This window comes from Ailuropoda melanoleuca, chromosome 17 (genome assembly GCF_002007445.2).
Source record: "Ailuropoda melanoleuca isolate Jingjing chromosome 17, ASM200744v2, whole genome shotgun sequence".
Classification (NCBI taxonomy): domain Eukaryota; kingdom Metazoa; phylum Chordata; class Mammalia; order Carnivora; family Ursidae; genus Ailuropoda; species Ailuropoda melanoleuca.
In genome coordinates, this window is record NC_048234.1 from 29274876 (window position 1) to 29298075 (window position 23200).

General features: G+C 38.5%; 1 protein-coding gene and 1 pseudogene across 3 annotated transcripts in view; both read right to left on the reverse strand.

The window, feature by feature from the left end:
• Positions 1-23200, reverse strand: part of TRPM6 (transient receptor potential cation channel subfamily M member 6) — a 201820-nt gene that overhangs the window by 60494 nt on the left and 118126 nt on the right. For all 3 annotated transcript variants that reach the window (XM_034646981.1, XM_034646980.1, XM_019805296.2), the window contains 9 exons: positions 21929-22063; positions 20855-20908; positions 17982-18122; positions 13861-13995; positions 12372-12652; positions 11233-11461; positions 7310-7459; positions 3825-3971; positions 429-557 (listed from right to left, as the gene is read on the reverse strand). In XM_034646981.1, the coding sequence (XP_034502872.1) occupies positions 429-557; positions 3825-3971; positions 7310-7459; positions 11233-11461; positions 12372-12652; positions 13861-13995; positions 17982-18122; positions 20855-20908; positions 21929-22063 (1401 nt within the window). The remainder of the gene's footprint in view (positions 1-428; positions 558-3824; positions 3972-7309; positions 7460-11232; positions 11462-12371; positions 12653-13860; positions 13996-17981; positions 18123-20854; positions 20909-21928; positions 22064-23200) is intronic.
• Positions 14384-16071, reverse strand: LOC105239915 (annotated as a pseudogene).

The window sequence follows — 23200 nt, forward strand, 5'->3', positions numbered from 1 at the left end:
ATAAATGAGTTCCTTATCTGTTGTACAACTTTGGCCATTTCTGTGCCTAGTGTGAAATGGAACTGACAGTACGCAAGCAAGGGTAGGCTACAAAGATCAATCTCATCTAAAAAAGAAAAAAAACCTTCTGGGAAATCAAATAGTTGGAAAGTCTAACAACAATTAGACAGCATCACTCTCAGACTGATAAACACACCAGGACATCTTCAAAAACAACTGCTTTCAAAGTGCAGCACCAGTTAAGTCTTTGGCAAGGAGTAAGGGTTGAGATCAGAGATCTTCCCCTAAATCCCCTTCCTGTAGAAAGCAAATTAGGATCAGCATTGCCTGTCTCATCCCCACCCTTGACCCGTCTGTCCGTTTTCATTGAGAACCCAAAACACCTCTTTGCAGTGGGGTAGAAGACAAAGGTAGAAGGCATGACTCACCTCCCTGACTTTCTCAATGGCATTGGTGAAGATATAAATGATCACAAGCCACTCTTGCACGCTGGGCTGGGGCTGCATTTCCACCAATACAGTGTAAGTGAACAGCATGAGGAATGCCAAATATGCCATCTATGAGGGGGACACACATTGCCTGGACATGAGTGAGAGTCATAATGGAGAATGCCAAGCAGACACAAACAGCCAAGCAGAGACACACACAGGAACTTCAATGTCATTAACATGGAAATATAACTGGGACCACCCTCCAATTATGGATAACCTGATTTCAAGGACAGCACAAGAATCTGCAGTTTTCTATTCCAGGATTTGTGGAAGGAATGAAGGTCACTGTCTCCAAATGCATGGAAGGGGGAACCGTCTCATCTTGTTGGCTCCTGACCAGAATTTCCAGAACCCTGAGCATGCCAGCATGCCAACAAGCCAACACAGAATCACACACTGTCCCCTCCATCTAAGCATAGAAAACATGTGTCTCAAGTACACCAATGAGCAGTATCAGTAGGTGCCTATTTTCAAATGTAATAAATTGTGACATTTACTTCTGCTGGGAGTTGGGGGCTTTTTTAAAGATTTTATTTTATTTTTTTCATTTGAGAGAGAGAGCACAAGAGAGCACTAGAGGAAGGAGGAGCAGAGGGACAAACAGCCTCCCCAGAGCAGGGAGCCCAACTCGGGGCTCGATCCCAGGATCCTGGGCTCATGACCTGAGCCAAAGGCAGATGTCCAACCAACTGAGCCACCCAGGTACCCTTTCTGGGAGCTTTATTTTATGTTGATTAAAACATACTGGTTAGTGGGAAAGTATTGTCCAACTGTGAGTCCTTCTAATTAAAAGACTGTTGACTTTTGTATCTTTAGCACTCAGCACTCAGCCTAACACATGGTAGACATTCAAGAAATGCATGCTTAATTCCTAAATGTTTATATTAAACCTAGATTTCCAATATCTTTAAAGAATTAAGACAGTAACCACACACACACATACATACGTCGTGACTAATAGCTTTGCAATCTTATCTAAAGTCCTTATTTTCTTTTTTCTTTTTTTTTTATATATATATATATATTTTTTTTTTAAGATTTTATTTATTCATTCGACAGAGATAGAGACAGCCAGCGAGAGAGGGAACACAAGCAGGGGGAGTGGGAGAGGAAGAAGCAGGCTCACAGCAGAGGAGCCTGACGGGGCTCGATCCCAGAACGCTGGGATCACGCCCTGAGCCGAAGGCAGACGCTTAACCGCTGTGCCACCCAGACGCCCCTAAAGTCCTTATTTTCTTAAGATACACTCAGAGAAGTACAATTGCTGGGCATACACTCAAAACCAAGACTCATATTATTCAATTGTCCACCAGAAAGGCTTTACCAATTCCCACAAAAACCAACAATGCAGGAGACAGTGAAGTTCTTTAAAAATGACAAGTGCATGGGGTTCACTAATCAACAGATACATCAAAGCCCCAGATCAATAAAGAAAAGTGTGTGTGTGTCTGTTCATTCTCAAGGAGGTGAATCATATTATTTTAACATGAATCCCTGTTTCTCAGATCTTTTTGAGCTCTACCTAAGTTTGGTATGTTATCCTCTCAATTCAGTTCTATGTAGAACATGGCTAAAACCACTTTTAACTGCACAGCCGGGATGAAAAATCCAACAGGCAGTGTTTGGGGCAGGCACGATGGGTATTGCTGCTTCTGCGATAAAGACCCTGGTAGAAAAGCATACAAGAAAGTTAAGGTAAATTCTATTAATTCTATATATTTCTAGGTTTATGCCTCAAAGTCTAAGCATGTTTGATGACCACTTAGACAAATAATTAAATAAATCTGTTCTATCAAGCAGTCCTTTTTTTTTTTTTTCATTTTTGTCATTGACTTCATGGTGACCAGAGACTAAGCCACCATAGTTATTGGCAATATTGCTCCTGACACTCGATTTCTTTCCTATGTTAAGAAAAGACCCAAACACGTTTACATTTTTGCTTCTTCACCATCACATTTGTAACAAGACAATGCTTCAGTAAAGCACACACATCATAACGTAGCAATGTGATTGCCAAGACAAAAACGCCTGTGCTCACTGCTGTGGGCAGACCCGGCTGGCTAATTGGTTCCATTTGTTAACTCTTCGTTGTTATTCTGTTTTCTGAGCTTTACTCCTGTCTCGAAGAGTTCGTCAGCTAGGGGTGCCTGAGTGGTCCAGCCAGCTAAGCATCCGCCTCTTGGATTCAGTGCAGGTCCCTGTGCGGGGTCTCAGGGTCATGAGATCGAGTCTGCATCAGGCTCCCCGCTCGTCAGGAGTCTGTTTGGACAATATCTCCCTCTGCCCCTTCCCCAGCTTGCATGTTCTTTCTCGCTCTCTCAAATAAATAAATAAATCTTTTAAGAAAAATAAGACTTCATCAGCTGGAAATTTCTAAGGACAGAAATACTTTTCCCCCAATGATGTGACTACAGTTAAAATCTCGTAAAGCTACGATCAGAGCCTTTGGGATATTTTGTTGCATATTCACAAACATGGTGAAACCTCATCATTTCAAGGAAGATTTGATTTTTGAAAACAGAGCTATGCACGTATTTAATAAGTATATGCAATAAATGTTTGGGCAAGTAAATATTTTGGAATATAACACATTTAGATAAATATGCTTTTGTAATCATGCTTCAAATATTTTAGAAATACACAATCTTGGCCATGAGCAATTTAAAGTATATATAAGCATTAGAAAAATAAATGCTATTAAATAAATGTGAAAAGCACTCATTACATTTAAAGTGCAGGTCATGATTTCTCTGTATCACTATGATCAATATCAGATGTAATATCTGTTCATAAATTTAACTTCTACAATTTTATTGTCCTCCAAATGGTGGGGGGGGGTCAAAGGGGAAAATAAAATTTTATTGTCCTCTATATATTTATAATCATATGTCACTGAAGACAAAAAGCAAACACTTGGCATTTTTTTTATGTTACACATTATTCCTAACAAATAAAAAAATCAATTCAACTGCTGATTTCTTTGCCCAAGATGAGAAAAGAATCCACCCCCATCACTTAACTCTACAACCACTGTCATTAATTGCTCATTCCACAAAGTTTCAAGTGCTTAGTCCCAGCAGAGCTAACGGGAAGCACTCAGGAAAGAAGAAAATGCTTGTTCTTTCACTCCCATAGGAGAGATCTACTTGAACCTTTCCTCACCTCCCTCCAATCTTCTTTCCTACCCCCTTTGTCATTCTCTCTTTTTTTTTTTTTTCTCACTGAATTTCTACATTTTATCATGAGTTGGCAAGCCAGGCAGATCGTTATCAAAATCATCATTGACTACTGGCCAGCATGAAGATTGTATTTAACTGTTGCAATGAGACCAACCGTATAAAACCAAAACTTCACAATTGGAGCACTGTAGAACTCATAGATTTTCCTGGTCCATGGAAGGCTTTGGGGATCGCTCTTTAAATCGAAGTGCTGATTTTCATCTAGTTTCTCATCAGGGCCTCTTTCCAAATCACAGTCTTTCTGCAAAATAAACAATTATTCATTGTCAGAGCCTTAAGTAAAATGCTAACATTTGCAAACACCCAAAATATATATTATATATACGAATATAATAAATATGTTAGGAATTAATTGAGCACCCACCTGCCAAATTATAATCTTAGTCTTGGAAGGAAAGAAAACTATGTGTATTGTATTAATCTTTGACTTTTAAGGAAGGAGCACAGGATATCTCTGAAATGCAAGCTAAGTCTCCAAATAATGAAACCTAGTCAAACTAAGAATAGTTCCAAGGATTTAAAAATGGTCCCCGTTCCTGTCCTGCTTAGTCTCCTTTATCAGTATTTTAAAACCTAAAAATATCATAAAATCCCCAAGAAATTATTAACAGATAATACAATTATTTTCATAATAGAGGAGGATAAAATGGACACCCGTCAGTGATATAGTTTCCGATTCCTAGGCAAGTCGGAGCACAGCATTAGTTTTAGAATTCTGGCTTTGATAGTAGAGCTGTTTTGCCTGAAGCTCATGGACTCTCGGAGCTTCTAGAGTTCCTCGAAGCTCCTGTGACAATATGCAAGTATTTGTGTTGTACATGTATTGTCCTAGGGAAAGCATCAAATCTTCCATCAGTTTCTCAAAATGTATGTCAGTCCAAAGAGGTTAGTCCTTGTAAGTGATTAGCAGTAAGAATCTGTGCGGCAGACAAGTGGTTGTGTGACGGACTACACAGGTGTGCACGGAGAAGAGCCTTGAGGGGGTGGGTGCAGGGAGGGAGGAAAGAATGAAAAGAAAAAAATCACTCGTAGCCCAGTTGCTTTCGGGAAGAGGGAACTTAGGGATGGTAAAAGAGAAGCAAAAGAGATGTTACCCTGCTTTATAGAGCTCTGTGTGGTTCTAATTTTTAAACAGGAAATGCATTACTTGTGTGATCTGAAAAAATATTAAATGAAAAAAAAGGAATGTTCTCTGATGTTTCTTAGACTAGTACGTGAGTACATTTCTTCAACCTATCCACAAAAGATGTCTCCCTAGAGTCACACCCACAAGACTGGTAAGTTTTTACAAGCCAAGAAAGAAATCAAGTGTTGCTTGAATTGTCCGTAAAATTGATAAAATGCAAGCACAAAGCACAAAGACCTGTTAAAAGAACATCTATGTCTCACCTGTCTTCACTTTTCTCCCAAAATGTATAACACAAATTGTGTTCCTCAACTAATCAAGCACATGATATGTAATCAGCATTGTGAAATCTTCCACGTCCCATCGAATGCTGACTCCGCCCCTACTCTCTGCTAAGCAACATCCCAAACACACAGCAGGTAATCAAAAACTATCGCTCCAGTTAAATTCAAAGACAAAAGAACATTGTTACTATGATTATAACCCATTCATAACAGAGCAGGTTTGAGACAGTTTTTAATAAATGTTTTAAATTGAATAATGCTGAGGTATCATGGATATTCTGATTATAAGCTCCATGGCGGCAGGGGCCACATCTGCCTTCGTTACTGCAGTGTTCCCAGAACATCGCATCTTGTCTGGCACATGGACGGGGGCCAGTAAATATTCAATGAATTAATAAATCAATATGGCCACGTCCAAGCCATCCAGGTGGGAAATGTCATAAACAGGACCACTACATTACAGCCAAAGTTTAATTTTTTAGGGAACTGTGAGAACTTACTATATTTTTTAATGTTAAAAGCACGTTAATTGCCATTTAAGGAAGGAATTCCTTCTCTAAGAGTTTCCCTTTAAGAACTACTTAGTGGAATGTTCCAGCCATCTATAATGCCTTAAGAATTTGTGAGAGTTTATCTTTCCATGAAACTTGTAGGAGCCAAAAGTGAAGTTACATCCACTTGCAAAGTACTATTCGCTACCAACTGCCAACGTATTTATGTATTTGTTTATAGATAGACAGACAGACAAATAGGTAGGTAGGTAGACAGGTAAGCAACTTTCCCCATTGTTCAACAAACTAAATTCGAACACATAAATAAGCAAAATCAAACAAAATATCTCACATATAAAGACTTCATTTTATTTCTCAAGGTGTTAAGTCAACACTACATTTCTTATCTTTCCTTAAACAATTTTTTGAAATGGTCTATGCGTATGAACCATATCATTTAGCCAGTACAATCACAATTGTAACAACCTGATTAGCCCAGCTTTGTAAGATAATTGCTCATACATTTCGCAGAGATTAGAATGTTCCTGCCATCTCCTATTCTGAGAACCCCAGAGAGAAGCATCAGGCTTAGTAAAGCGAGGATGGAAGGAAGTGGGGGGGGAATACATATATTCCCAGGCAGGCACGATAGTCAAAGTATTTAACAACTGATCTGATAGAGGCATTAACCAATCAGAATGGATGCTCACCCAATCACAACAGATGTCAGCCATACAAACTAATTATAATTACTTATAATTACTTATTTTTCATTGAATACTTATTGAGTGCATTTTTAAATATTGTAACAAATACTTCACAAGCACAAAAGCATATCCAATAAGATGTTAAGATGCCTCATTAAAGTACTAAATACCAGGGAAGACATTCAGTGCACCTACAGTAATAAGTTTATAACTAATGATCCAAGCTGAGACATAAAAAACAAAAAATACATGCGCAGACAGCATCCCAGAGACTCTCCAGTGAAAACAGTTGCAAAAGCAATAGCTCAAATTACCCAGGAAAGCATATACATCCGGGAACTCAAGTAAAATTATTTGGTCACTGGATGGAACAGATGAAAAAAAAAAAAATCATGGAGTGGAACGGTGAAGATAATGCAAAATCTAAACCTGAACCTTTTCAAATATTTTTAAGGATATAAGGCATCTTCGTTATAACTTTCTTTTTTTTCTTTTTTCTTTCTTTTTTCTTTTTTTTAGAGAAGGAGAGAGGTGGGGGAGGTGCCAAGGAGAGAGAGAATCTTAAACAGGCTCCATGCCCAGCGCAGGGCCTGATGCAGGGCTGATCTCACAACCCCGAGATCATGACTTGAGTCGAAATCAAGAGTCTGACGCTTAATCGACTGAGCCTCTCAGGCGCCCCTCCTCATTGTAACTTTGGAGAAATAGTAACTGTATTTACCCTACTAGTTACAAAGGAAAATGAAAAGTTAAGCATCTGTCAAGATATAAGTAAGATGTTCTTTCCCAAAGAAATGGGATATTTTGCTTAATCATATATGGGGGCTAATTAGATATATCATACATGCTATACCTGATCACAGATAATATGATTAAGAGCACAAAATAATTGTTTAACAAAGCCTGTGCATGTGTATGTTTGCGTGCAGTCAAAACCATGAAAACCGAGTGCACTATGATGTCGTACTAACCATATAAGCACTTTCCTTTGCGCTGGGGTTCTGGTCGCCATAATACCACGCAAACTGGAAGTCCTGGGGCTGGGGAACATGTGACATCTCCGCTCTGCTTTTAAATTCCAGTGACAAAATGGTGGGTGGAAAAAGAATACTTACGATGATCTTTAAAAGAAAATAAAGCAAAATAAGTAGAAAGGACTACAACACACGGCACAAGTACTAGTCAAATCACAAAATGAAGATTTTAATGTACCTATCCCTAATTCAGTTGATACCCTGATTCTATACATACTTTTTGACTCAATTCCAAATCTAGCAGTGTCTCCCCCAGAAATAGTCATAAATGCAAGTCATATGTGTATAGGGACGAGCATCACAGGGTTATGTGTAATAGCAAAAAATATGTCAACCTAAATATCTATCTGTAGAGGGAGGCCTGGTGTGGGACAAGCTAACTGTGGAATATTATGCAATCGTTAAAAAGATGAAAACACTTTTTAGTATAATGAAAAGATACCCAAGTTACACTGTTAAATGTATAAAAGCAAGTTACATAATAATATATATAGGGTGATCCCATTATTGTACAAAAAAGAAAATTAAAAATTAGAAAAGGTATGTGCATACACATATATGCATTTAAAGGTTTAAAATCTGTATACATCACAGTTATTATTTATCCCTAGGGGTAGCAGTGAGAAGTTTTATTTTTCAATGAACATGAGTATACGGCTTTCATAATTCTTTAAAGACATTAAGTAGTTATTATCCCATAAAACACATTAAAATTTATTCATATTATAAAATCAAGAATATAAAAACATACCAAGTGTCACCTTCTGTTAGAGTCATCTCACATTCTATAAAAATATCGCTTTTCCTTGCCAGGAAACCCCAAGGAAGGTATAGACCTATACTTTTTTCATTATATTATTATCATTCATGAATTTATTTATATGTCGTTCAAATTTTTATGTTCAACTTGTATGGCCTTTCAGAGCAAACAGTTTAGGAGATTTACTAAATGTCGTAAAAACCAACTTGCTGAATACTACCTCTTTCAAGCTAAATTAGGCCTTAGTATTCTGGGATTCTGAACAGAAATAAGATTAACCCTGTCTACCATTCATGAGTAAATAAACTGAAGTCATATCCTTGTCAACTTTCATTGCTGAAATTATCTTTAATTTTTTTATTTTATTTTTTTAGATTTTATTAATTTATTTGAGAGAGAGAGAGAGAAAGAGTACAAGCAGGCAGAGGGGCAGAGGGAGAGGAAGAAGCAAACTTCCCGCTAAGCAGGGAGTCCTATATGGGGCTCAATCCCAGGATCCTGAGATCATGACCTGAGCTGAAGGCAGATGCTTAACAACTGAGCCACCCAGGCACCCCTTGTTTTGTTTTAAAGCCTGATCTCCTACGCAGTTTTTCTGGACTTCCCCAGTGCTGACATGGTTTTGTTTGTGTGCAAAGTATATGCTTTCTCTTCAGATGCAGAACTCAAAATACATGCAGTCTTCAAGTCTGGAAACATCGTGGTTACCAGGCACAATGATAACATTACTTCCTAACCATCTCCCTGAAAGCTCCACATTCTGTTGCCTTTTTCCATCGCAGAACAACTAGCTCATGAGATAGTATTCAATGACATCAGTATCCCATTCCCAAGGGATCTGTTGGAGCCTATCACACTAAATGTACTTAAGTGAGTTTTCTCTTCCACGAGACCCTACAAAGTTTTCCTCTGGTCTTCATCCACTTGGAATTAGTTTAACCAGGACATCTTACAATTATTTGCAAACGTTTTCCTAAAACTTATAAGCCGAGCACTGATGAAATAGGATCTAGGCAAGCAATGTCCAGCAGCTCAGAGATTTTAAGTAGCTGATTCAGCCTTCTTTGTTGACTCACTATATTTTAGCGCAAAACATCCAGTCTTGCTTCATTTAGGTCTCTTTATTGGTATAAGGCATATGAGTAGCAAAATGGTATTAAGCAAAATGGTATAATTTTCCCCATGACTGTACAGAAAACAGTTGTGGGGAATATTATTGCTCAGACTTCTAGCCATCTATACCCCATCCTGTTCTCCACACATTTAAAAAGAGTTATTGGGGCGCCTGGGTGGCATAGCGGTTAAGCGTCTGCCTTCAGCTCAGGGCGTGATCCCGGCATTATGGGATCGAGCCCCAACGTCAGTCTCTTCCACTATGAGCCTGCTTCTTCCTCTCCCACTCCCCCTGCTTGTGTTCCCTCTCTCGCTGGCTGTCTCTATCTCTGTCGAATAAATAAATAAAATCTTTAAAAAAAAAAAATAAATAAATAAATAAAAAATAAATAAAAAATAAATAAAAAAATAAAAAGAGTTATTGTCAGGGATTGTGTAGCTAGAGGTAGACCCATTCACATCTCTGTTTCAACATTTCCAAGGCTGAAATCAAAATAGATCAAAGGAGAACTTCTTCTAGAAATAATTGTTACTTCTTCAGTATTTTTTAAAGAGGAATCTATGTGAAATAATTTTTGATTCACATTTCTCTTATTTTTGCAGTCTCACTAGTGGATTTCAAATGTCCAAGTTCTTTTATATATTTTGCATAGTATGTCTTGTGTTTTCTATAGTGTGTCCAACAAAAAAAAATTTTTTTAAGAAAGTCACTCTATCTGGGACACACATTTTTAAGAATGGTAGAAAAAGTAAAATTAAAATATATCGTCTTGGGGCACCTGGGTGGCTCAGTCGTTAAGCGTCTGCCTTCGGCTCAGGGCGTGATCCTAGCATTCTGGGATTGAGCCCCACGTCAGGCTCCTCTGCTGGAAGCCTGCTTCTTCCTCTCCCACTCCCCCTGCTTGTGTTACCTTTCTCGCTGGCTGTCTCTCTTTCTCTCTGTCAAATAAATAAATAAAATCTTTAAAAAAAAAAGTATTTTTAAAAAAATATATCGTCTTACGTCACTCTTAATGCTCATGCTTTATCCCCTTTTATTCACTTTTATAAGCATATGTACGTCATAAGCTCGACCATAACCTAAAGCTTTAGGCTTAGGTCTGACGTCAAAACTTAAATGTCTTCAATAGTTAACTAAATTACTCTTGATAATTCAAGATGAGAGGTGAAGCCAAACTGTAATGGATAGAAGAATCTGGAAATAAGTGTTTCAGGGCAGCTTTATAAAATGAGCATCTATTCCCTTAAATATCACATTGGATGAATGGAACAGAAATTGCTAATTTTATTTAGTGTATTATTGGTTAATATTCCTAAGCTGAAAATTTTTTCACTAAAAAGGCTCGTTTACTTCTGTTATAATTATCAGAGGCCATTGAGTTTACTAAGAATGATATCTTGTATATGCTTGTTTTAACTTCTAAAGCAGTTTTTACTTCTAACCACCTGCACAAGAGAATACCTTTTGATGGACAGAGCTGGTGTAATCAGTCCCATTTCTTAAACTGTGGCAGTGGGAGATAAAGTCGTCCCCAGAGGTTCCACTGGGAAGATCCCAGCTCATCCGGGATAACCAAAGATACTAACTGGGTTTCCCAAATAGATTCTTCCAGAACAAAGGAAAAATGAACTCAAGTGTACAGACCTTCAGAGTAAACAAATATTAAATTCTAGAAAGCAAGTAAATATACCTTTTTTTAAAATTGAAGTATAGTTGACACACAAGGTTACATTCGTTTCTAGCATTCAGAATAGCGATTTGACACCTCTATGGGTTATGCTGTGCTCACGGCCACTACCACCTGTCTCCATACAACACAATCACAATACCAATGACTCTATTCCCTATGCGTTACCTTTCATCCCTGTGACTTATTCATTCCATCACTGGAAGGCTGTGTCTCCCACTCCCCTTCACCCATTTTGCCCAACCCCCAACCCCCTCCCCTCTGGCAACCACCAGTTTGTTCTCTGTAACTCAGTGTACCTTTAACCAAGAGTTCTTCCTCATTTTTAGGCGCCCAGTCCACATGTCTGTCAGTAGCATTTGGGTGCAAGTATGTGAAACAAAGGGCCGCAATCTTCCAGTTGCAGCCAGTTTCAGACAGGTAGAATTGCTCCAGTTCTTGAGTTCATAGGTCAACAGTTTCATGGCCATTCTTTCATTCTGCTTGAATGCCTTCTCCAGCACATCCAGGGCAAGCTGGCCGAACTGTCTGTGATGACACAGTGGTGAGTGGCAAAAACAAATACAGGTCAGAGTCCCAGAAACATTTAAAAAGACGAGCTATGCAACTCGGGAAAGAGCAATACAAAAGAATGAACAACAACATAATAACCTCTGACTGTAGAAGCTATTTCAAAATGGTTGCTGCCCAGGAAATGGATGTTCTCCCTTTGCGGGAGGGTTTACACTGCAGGGTACAAAATCCGGTTTACACCAGGAGCGGCTGGTGTAAACCCATGGGGAGAAGCCTGTCCACACCACAGAACAGACTACATATTAGCCTGGTTTGGGGCTCCCCGACGAGACCAAAATAAAGAATTTTTTGACAGAAAAGACTGTTCAATACTGAATAAGGAAATAAGGGAAATTGTGGGGCCACCTTTTAAAAAAATTTTTTTTAATTTTTAAAAATTTTCTAGAAAATACATAGATGACTTAAGTCAAAAAACCATTTCCAACTTTTCTACCTTTTGGCATCATGCTCTGGCTCTTTGGTACATAATACATTTATTTGTTTCCCTGAGAGGTACTAAAAGTAAACAAGTTTACATTTAATTTAGTGTCAAAGAGCTTGAGAGTTGGAAGGGACTTCCAAAATCATTAACTGAACCTTCTGTGTGAGGAAACTAGAGTCCCCAAATCTGGCCAGCAGAGTTGCCCAATCAGTAACTAGCTGGATGAGGATCAGAAGTCAGGTCTCCTGACTGGAGGGCCACCTCTCTTCCCTTTATCTCATAAAGCACCTTGAAATACCTAAAGACCCTTATTTATAGGAGAGCCCAGGAAATGCTGGGCAACAAGCCCACGCATCTTACAAGTTCTAAGGCGAGGGAGATAAAAGTGTCTAACCATTCTAAGAACTGTCGATGTTTAGTATGAGGTGAAGAGAGAACTCCTACTTTGAGTAATTTTTCAGCTCTTCTGAGGCATCATCCATCATGTTGCTCTCCTTCGCCTCATGGGCCATGGCTCGGTAGAGTTTATAGGCAATCACTGCCTTGACCGTGGCCTCCTCTCCATGCTGCCAGAAGAACATGGCCATCTTCTGTCTTTTCATTAGCACAGCCCAAACCAGCAGGTCATTGTAAGGGTAAATAAAGCCAGTAGACTCCGGGTCATCGGATATACTTTGTTCTTCTTTTGACTTCTTCCTTGATTTATGAAGGACTACAGACTTTTCCTGTTGGAAAATAAAATAGGAACAGATTCCCAAAGAGTCAAATGCATGATATTTGACCTAACAAAACATATCTAATTTTTAAATCTCTGAATTTTTAAATTAATTTTTAAATCTCTAAGTAGAGTAATTTTTAAATCTAAGTAATTTTTAAATCTCTGAAAAGAGATGGAAATAATAATACAACTATATAAACCAGAAACCAAAATTTTGGCCTTCTAGGTTGTCTATTTCTTGTTGTGTCTGACAGATCCAGGGTCCACAAGCTGAGATACCTTGTGTTCATTCAGCACAACTTAAAACACCATTCCTTTGGGATAGACCAGTAACTACATGACAATTTTCAATGTCTCAAAGAAATGGGTTGATATAATGTTTTTGGATAAATGAGAACTATAAAAAAAACTCTAACCTCACTTTATAAATAAATTCATCATCTTTCCCTTAGAAAAATGTCACTAGTATTCATGAATCCAAACTGATTGTTTTTAAGTTTCCTTTCCTTTATTCTGATTATATTCCCTTAGTAACAGTAATAGGTAATGATGCAATACTATTCTCTACCAGGTAAATTAACCCTTTACAGCTCATCTCAAATGTCACTCCCTAATCCCCATGTTCTTATATAACACTATGTATGTATTTCTATTTCAATATTCATCATACAACAATATGGTTATTATTTTGGGGAGAGGGGGCCATTTCTCAGTCATTGTTATGCCTTCTCCACCCACCTGCATCCCAAATTCAACCCAGCACCCAACATAATGCCTGGTAAATAATAGGATTCAATAATTATTCTTTTTAATAAAAGGGGATAAGAGAGAAAATTATACATTTCCTCTATTTCTATAAATAAGAGGAAATTTGTAGTCATTGATGGTGATCAAGGGTAATTTTATAATATCCTTTCATCCTAGGAGCCGTGGAAAGCAAATCTCTTTCAGCCAACAGAGGAACCATTTATATAGAAACTCTTGAGCAAAAGGATTCATCCCCAAAGGAAAGTGGGACTGAGGTAATACGGGGAGCAGTGGATTAACAACATTGTTCACATTGCTCAATTGTTGTTATGCTGTTGACTTGCACCAGTCTGTTTACGGTCCTTGCAACTGGCCTATTTGTAGCTCCCTTCTCCAACTTGAAATGAAGTGATGGTCTAGCCTGCAAGAACAATTTTATTTTCATGTCTAAAAAGAAATAAGTGGTACCTTGAATTTGTAAGGCTGGGCGGTTCTAATGAACTGGGAATGCAGTGTGCTTTCTGCAGATTCCTTTCTATTTCCTGAGGGGCGTCTTCGGTGGAGAGGGGGCTGGGAAAGGCTTTGAGCAAAACTGGTCACTCGCTGGCAGGTGTTATTTTTAAAATAAAACAGAAAGGGAGAAGAAGATTATCATGGTAACAATTAACATTTCATTTCTAGACAGTAATGAAAACAAAATACAATATTGCGTCCTAGCAAGTATCCAAAGGTTCTGCCTCCAGCCCATGATTAGTATTTACTCAGCAAACAGAAGCCTCTCACGATCTCCTCCTTATTAAGCACACTGCTATTTCCTAACATCCTAGAGAATGTGCTCTTTTGTTCCCTATTATATATCTGCATTCCTTCTCTATGTGGAAATCCCATTAAAAATCAATGGATTTTCTATACCTGGAACAAGTTCAGAATAGGCAATAAAGATAAGAAAAAGTTCCCATTTACAAACAACTCCAAGGTTAAGTTAGAAAGTTATGGAACTTCTCCAGATGTTATGCATCACCACTGGAATTCCAGTGATTAGGCCCAATAACAACATAATTTATTGCTTATCACCACAAAGCTTCATCAATGAGAAACTTTGAGAAGCATTCGTAAAGGGGCTGATATAAAAACGGATGATACAAACCATTGGTTTTCAGCTACTTTATTTTTTGAAATACGAAGGCATCAAACAGACTACTGCTTTATTTCGACTTCCAACACCAAGAACAAACTGGTTAGTCCAAGATAAACAAACAGCAAGAATAATTCGCCACCTCCTGCTAACACTTAGTGTGTTGTCCCAAACCAGTGGCTTGTGTTTGCTATCCTCAGGTAAAGGGCCAGGCTGACGACAAAGTACTCTGTCTCTTTGATCCACGCCAGCATCACGCACATCTTTTTCTTCTGTGTCCACATAGTCCACATAGTAAATCTGTCCCAAGAAATTAGGACCATCAGAGGACCCAGAAATCTCGTACAAACCAGGAAACTGAAACACCAAAAGGGTTTCCCATATTCACCCACAAGAGTCATGGCCACTATAGAACAACTCTTTATATAGCCATAGAAAATATCAGCTCCCCAAGAGAGGCCATCTTTTCCAATGAGAGGTAGGTGTTCTGTGTTACTATTGGTAGCTGTTCTGTGTTATTTTTAAAACTTACAACAACAAGCTTCACATATCCATTTTCAATGTATCCTTTCTTGGTAAAGAGATTGAGAAATGTGCCACGCAGGTAGAAAATTCCACTGCTGTGCATATCAGCATGGAGTTGGTAGCCATGCAGTCCATACTCCGGGTTGTCATCCAAAAGGGGGTGTGAGGACATAGCTCATAGGGGACAGTGGCTGAGCCTAATGTGCTCTTTTCCACAAAGTGATGGAAATGAAGATCTGCTGTAACAAAAGCCAGTTCTTCCTCCCTCTTCCACAGCCCCACCAGGAGGCCTGGGTGTAAGCAGAAGACCCGAATGAGTCTGTCCCAGCCATCATGGTGGATTCAGTTAAGTTACTCAGGTGATACTTTGCAACTAAAGAATGCCACCGAGGCCTGTTTTTGGAGGGGGTTGGAGACTGGTTCACAAAACTAGTGTCATACCACACAAATCTAAAGTTGACAATGTGGCTAGCTGTGGCAAATTCTGGCCATACCACATAATCGTCACTGATGAATCATTTAAGGAAAGGTCAATGCACTCCATGATGTATTCTTTTCCACTTTTTTCTTTCAATATAATCACCCGACCTAACCCAGATATTCTGAGGGCCTCTTAGGTTTGAACTGGAAGGCCTGTGTAAGGGTTGACAGGTTTGAGAACCTGAGCGAGTGCTGTTTTTGCAGATGCTCTTTGTTCTGTGATAGATTCTTTCTTCCAATACCCACGTTCTTTACCCTCGACTGATAGTAAGTTCGTAGATACAACGGTCTTCTCTGCTGAAATAACTTTCCAATTAGATCTTTTAGGTGAAAAGGCAGTTGAAGAGATTCTGATCCAAATAAAAAGGTCATTGGCCAGATGATGAAAGAGCCTATTCACACATCCAGCACACAGCAGGTCCCGGCATCCAAGTGGGAAAAGATCTTCGCAAGATTTCTGAAGGCGTACTATCCAGAGACACAGAAAGGTTAGCGGAGGACTTCTCACAGTGCTTTCCCTGCCTCGCGCACTGCCTCATAGAAGCACTGTCTGCTGCACATCTGAGGCCTGGCCCCTTTCTGAACCCACCCCACAGGGCTCAGCGGCAAATGCAGTGCCTGGAGGCCACGTCAGTGCTGCCCGAGCAACTTTATTTACTCATTTATTTTAGTTTGCATTTTATGGGTATAAATTAGACAAAGAAGTGATGGGGTCCAGACTTCTAAAAAATAATACTCAAATTATTATGATTGTTTTAATACAGAATTAATAGCATCATCAATAGTGATCGTAATGACTATTATTAACAGTTACTCTGTGCCCTCTACGTACCAGGAATATGGGTTTTTCAGGTATGGTTTTACTTAACCCTTTTGACAAATTTATGAAAGAGATATTATGTTATTACTCACATTTTATAGATAAGGAAAATGACACACAGAGAGGTTAAGCTTCTCATTCAAGATTTCACAACTACTGATGGGCAAAACTAACACTCCATCCCAAATCTCTCCGACTCCAAGCCAAGTATTTGTAACTGCTACGATCGAACTTACTATGAGACTTTACTAATAAACTCTACTTCTTCACTAGAGAACACGTCGGAGAAATGGGTAGGAATTTCACACCATTTCAAAAGGAAAAAAAGCGCTGGAGGTACTTGCCTAGCAAACTCCCCCCTGGGCGACCCCAAGGGCATGGTCGGTCCTCATACCTGTCACAGGTAACCTCACAGCAAAGATACATTTGGTTTAAGTGAAGAAGCTGATACCTCAAGTGCATCACCATGCCTTTGAAATCTCAATGAAGATCATTTTCTCTGTGACATTTGAGTTTCTTTTTGGTTTGTTCTTTTCTTTCTTTTTTTTTTTTTTTAAGATTTTATATATTTATTTGAGAGAGAGAGAGAGACAGCCAGCGAGAGAGGGAACACAGGCAGGGGGAGTGGGAGCGGAAGAAGCAGGCTCCCAGCGGAGGAGCCTGATGTGGGGCTCGATCCCAGAATGCCAGGATCATGCCCTGAGCCGAAGGCAGATGCTTAACGACTGAGCCACCCAGGCGTCCCTGTTCTTTTATTTCTTAAAGACAAGTTGGGCTCTCACTTCACTTGATTCTTTATAAATGAAAGTCAAAGTGGCTTGATATTCTGGCCTCTTCCTGTGATCCCATCCCAAACCACCTTTCCAGTCTCATCCTTCACAACCTTCTAGCACGTCGCTGGCAACAAAGGCCTCCTTGTCACTGTCGGTGATGTCCATAGCACCGTGCCTTTCACTGTCGCTGCCCTTCTCTCAACCCCAATGCCCCAAACTCCCTTTTCTAACACTTCCATTATCCTCTAAGAAGAAAAGCTCTCTTCAGTTTACTGGTCGGTAGTGGTGATTTTAAGAAACAAGCAATGTTTTCTCTGCTAATCAACCAGGCAGCAACTCTGACTTTACATTTCTAGACTTTCAAAATCTTGAAGGAAAATAAAATATGTACAATGTGTATTTTTACACAGTACACTCTGCATGTATTTTCCAACATAACCCCCACACACCTGTCCCAAGTTTGTCATCTCCAGGTTACGGGCTACTGTGAGTTTATAGATGGAAACCCATTAGGCTTTTGCCTTCTATATCTTCAAAACAAAAGAGTAGAACTGGTCATCTCTCCCTCAAATCCTTCTCAAGACATTACTTGTATGTCAATATAGTACACGTTGTATCCTGTTCCATCTGATGGCTATTCACTAATCTGTTTCCTCTGAGAGTTTCTAAACTCCTGGTCTTTATGTTCATCCTAAGCCAGCACTGTAATTTACACGTGGCAGAGACTCAATGAATGTCAATAAATACAAATGTCCATTTTAGAAGCTATTACCATCTGAACTTCCTAAGCCATTTTTCTAAAAGTCTAACTCCTAGTTATCCCCTATTTTATGAGGGTACTTATCGAGTGTGGTACCTTATGTTTTCTGTAGAGGTTGTTGTAGAGCGCTCTGAAACTTTTTCTAGTGTAGCTGCTGCGATACGCTCCACCAATGAGGTATTCGATTACCAATCCGATGTCGATCAGTGTTATTCTGTAGCCTGAGAGAAGGGCATGCTGAAACAAAATCATGCAATGCGTTGTAACTTTCAGTTCCCGTTTTGTGTCTCCTTTGCCATCTGTTAGAACATAACTCAATCAACTGCAAAGAGGTAGACTCATACGTTTCAATCATCTTTACAAACCGATCGATTAATGTGACCAACCACTGATACAGTCTGCTTGTTCAGATGGAAAAACAAATCTAGCCTTAATGTGTTTTTAATTTCACAGACATCAAGTGTGTGCTTGTATTTGCTCATTCAACTCTCTTTTTTCTCTCTCATGCATACACACACTTTATAATAAAACACACTTAAGTATAATATAAAATATTGTTTTTAACTGGAAATTATATAACTGCTATAACAGAAGTAAAATCACTGGAGGATATTGCCAAAATGTGCCATGTTGATTATTTTAAATAAAAGTTACTTAACAGACTGCCTTTACAACAAGGACACTCAGACCCTCCTCTGTTCCCCGAAAGCAGGAAATAACTCCCCCATGCGAAAGGTAACCTCCCTGCCCCAGGAGGTAAAGAGACATCCTATCAGCACAGATGGGAAATTTAGAGTAGAGAAGGCTGTATAAGTGACCCTTGTTACTTTTTACTAATTTACTATCTCAGCCGAAATTCTGTTTAGAATTCCTTACTAATTGAAGCTCCCAAAATTAAGTTTTCTTTGTCTTGTCAACTCTTTACAGATTTATTGTCTCTTTGTCTGAAAAGTATAAAAACTGCCTGCCTTGGTCATTTCTTGAGGTCTCAATTTCATCTTTGGGCCTCTGTGTGCCCACAATAAAACTTCTCCTGTTAATCTGTCTGATGTAAAACTTAAGTCTTAGGCTAGCTGGAAGAACCTTGGACTGAGGGAAATTTCTCCCTCCGCTTCAAATACTGAACGTATGTGATCCCAAATTAACACTGGCTTAGATCTTCCAGCTCTCTATCCAAATGGCTATAGCACTTTGGACTGTGCTGACTACATCACACACAAAATGAGAATATGGAAGGAAGGAGAATAGAAATAAAGAACAGGGAATGGCAGAACAAAATAAGATATCAAAATATGAGGCTGTGCCAAAACAAATGTTATGGCTGGTAAGAGGGCTGAGCAGCAGATTTCCAAAAACGTGGGTCTTAGTCTAAATGAAGATAACTTTGGAAGTCTTTTTTTTTTTTTTTTTAAGATTTTATTTATTTATTTGACAGAGATAGAGACAGCCAGCGAGAGAGGGAACACTAGCAGGGGGAGTGGGAGAGGAAGAAGCAGGCTCATAGCAGAAGAGCCTGATGTGGGGCTTGATCCCATAACGCCGGGATCACGCCCTGAGCCGAAGGCAGACGCTTAACCGCTGTGCCACCCAGGCGCCCCTAAATGAAGATAACTTTGACCACTTAAAACTCACCTTACTACCTCTTCATAACTGTTACTTCTCAACTGCCATTCACAGTACATTTTTTCATTAATAATTGACATACAATACCCTATTAGTTTCAGATGCATACCATAGTGACTTAATATTTTTATACATTATGAAATGACCCCCATGATAAATCTAGTTACCATCCGTTGCCATACAAAGTTATTACAATACTATTGGCTATATTCCCTATGCTATGCATTACATACCCATGACTTATTTATTGTCTAACTGGAAGTTTATACCTCATAATCCCCTTCACCTACTGAGTCTATGACATTGATTCATATATGAATAATATAACTACATACATAATTTACTTTTTTTCAAGGAAAAAGCATATTTAACCTATTCCATTCCTTTCAGTTTACTGTAAAGGAATCAAAGTTCAAGGAAATAATCTAAGGAAAATCATCTTGATCTAGCATAAATCATGCAAACTAAATTTGCATCAGCATGGACACTTTTGCTTACTTCTAATTTGCCAACTAAATGTCTTCATCTGCAGTCCTTTTACTCTGGCTCTCCCACCATGTAGCCAGAAAGCCCACACTCTACCCATCAAGATACCAGACTCCCGAGAAACAAGGAAGTACTTTTAAACTATGCCATGGATGGAGTTTAATCATGGGGACAAAAAAAAAGTCTCTCCTAGTTTTCTGCAGATGTGAATAAAAGTTCTTGGTGATTGAAAGAGAAAGAATTAAAGCATAAGAGACTGTTAAAGGTTTGGTAACTAATAGAAGATGATTGTATTTTAAGTGTGATTTAACTCAAAGTTCAGTGAAAACACCACAAGCAAAATATGAGCAAGTGTACAGAGCAGTGGGATTCATCCTGGCTTCCTGAACAACACTTAGACTTACAAAAGGGGGTAGGATTCCCAAGCCATCACTCATAGTCAAAACAATAACAAAACAATGAAACTCATATATTAGTCCTCCAATAAACATGACAGGACAAGGAGATTTCTTTATTTTCAGCAAGTATTATCATCATCGGAAATACTGTTGTATCATGTAGAGGTAAAGTTCCGATTGGAAGTTTTATATGTCTCTGATTCATATTTTATAAGAGAAAACAATTATTAGTTAATGCCACTTACTTGGTGGATCAAATCTTTAAAAACATAAAATAAATTGCAAGGGAAAAAACTTAAGAGTGTTGTTTGGTGATGAAATTGTTGAAGTCCCAGGCAAAGAGGGTAGGTAACTGGCTAGAAGATCCAAATATACATTTTACAAAGCACTATCTGGCAACACCTCAATCACAAAGCTAAGACAATACACAAAGAAATTCGCACACACTCATAAGTAGGTTACCTGTTTTACATCTCGGACAAGATGATGTAAGAGCATATTAGTAGGTCCTTGTTTCTGTAATAAAGAAGAAAAGAAAAAATTATTCTTTTTAATTACCATGTGCTAGGTGCAAAATATTTTATTTTAGAATGCATAAAGAACCCAGCATACTGAAAATTTTCTTCAACATTTTTAGTAATGAAACTTATCCCAATTGATTTTAAGTTATTTCCTAAGAGAAGATATAATTAGATTGAAATATTTTTCAAAGTAAGATGTCAAAAAAAAAAGATATATATGTGTAGGTAGTAAAAATTTAACTTTATTTTTTTCGAGAGACAAAAATAAATTTTAAGTAATTTATAATTATCCCTTATCATATATAAACTACACTATTACAAACCCCATCACACAATTACATTCCATCAACAATCACTTATTGAAAATTCTTATGTTCAATCCAGCTTTCGAGGGAGTCAGTGCAGAATGTAAGTACTTTCTTCATAGTTTTTACAGTCTAATTGAAGGGGGGAGACTTACATGAAAAAACAACTATGAAGATGTGTGCTTGAAAAGGGCTGCAAAAAATTTGTACCATAGGAACAGATCACCGTTAACTGGAATATTCAAAAAGGGCTTGAAGAGGGCTTTGAAGAAAGGGTAAGATGCAACAGGTGTTTTTACACTGAGTAAGCTGGTCTGGTTTCAATAAAGGGTTTGCATAGGAGAGTTGCAGGAACAGAATTTTAACAGTGGATGTAGGTTGAGATGCTTCCAACAATTCAATAAAAGCAATTTGTTCTCATTCACATCATTGGCTTTAATTACGGTCTTACTGTTGTGTTTTCTTAACTTAGTTTATGTTCCTATTCTGTGTAATTAATTGAAATAAGAAATGCAGAAATGACCATAGGATAAGATGGATTTGGTAAGAATGTTTGTCCTCTGGTTGAGAAATCTGTCTCTCTCTAAGATATCTTTGTACGTCAATATTCAAGGAGACTTGAGCATTCAATATTTAGCTTAAGCTAAATCTTAAGCTAATTTATAAATGAATCTTAAGGGAGGCGAATGATGGAATGTTCCAATACTCACAGTGTTATAGAGCTCTTCCAGTCGGGGGATGGTAAGAAAACGATGGAGGTTCACTCCATATTCTATTAAAAGCTTCACAAAATCCACTCGATCCATCACTAAAGCATCTAACATTGCTTGTTCCAGTGCACCAGCCTTCAGAAGGTAGAAATAAATAAGAGATATAGAAAGAATTAAGAAAATGAATCCACAGGGGCACCTGGGTGGCACAGCGGTTAAGTGTCTGCCTTCGGCTCAGGGCGTGATCCCGGCGTTATGGGATCAAGCCCCACATCAGGCTCCTCCGCTATGAGCCTGCTTCTTCCTCTCCCACTCCCTGCTTGTGTTCCCTCTCTCGCTGGCTGTCTCTATCTCTGTCAAATGAATAAATAAATAAAATCTTTTAAAAAAAAAAAAAAGAAAGAAAGAAAGAAAGAAAGAAAATGAATCCACAAGAACAAGGGGGTCCAGCATATCACATTTTGGAAGGTGGAAAGCCGATGGTCAAGTGGTAATCAACTTAGCAGTCCCCAGAAACCCAGAAGGTGAAAGTCCCCAGAAACTGAAACTAGAAAAAGCCAAGAACTAAACAAATCTATGCCACAGAATTCTGGTGGCTCCAGGATGAAATCAATACACACATACTGAATCCCTAATGTTGAGAACTTCCCAATCATCTTCCCCATTTGACTTCCATTAATACCAGCCTCAAGGTTTTACCTTATCCAGGCAGGGGATTGGAGGATTCTTTTCTGTAAAGGGACTAAGAGAAAAGGCAGGAATATGCTGTCATCTCAGATCCCCCCAACAAATGGAGGCCAGATCACTGCTCTGTGAAGCTCAAACCTACAGTTAAGATTTACCTACAGGTTCAGAATTTCTAAAAAGCTTTCTCTCCTCCACTCTTAAATAAAAAGCCCAGAAAAAACACACCACAAAAAATCAATCAGTAAGAATCAGACAATGCAGGAAGAAGAAAACTTTGAAAGAACTATCATTAATATCCTCAGTGAAATAAGACATTAGATTCAGGATGCTTAAAAAAAAAAAAAAGACAACAAATTTGCTCATAGAAATTAATAGTATGCTACCAGAAACAAAAAGCTCCACATAAGGCATGAATATTAAAGTTGAAGAAATCTACCAGAGGAAAAATATGGAAGATAAAAGGAAAAAGATAAGATTAGAGGAGCAGTCCTTAGGTCCAACATTTAAATGCTATGAATTCCAGAAAGAGAACAGAGAAAACAGGAAGGAAATTCCTCAGCATGGAAACCCATGATTGCTAAGTTG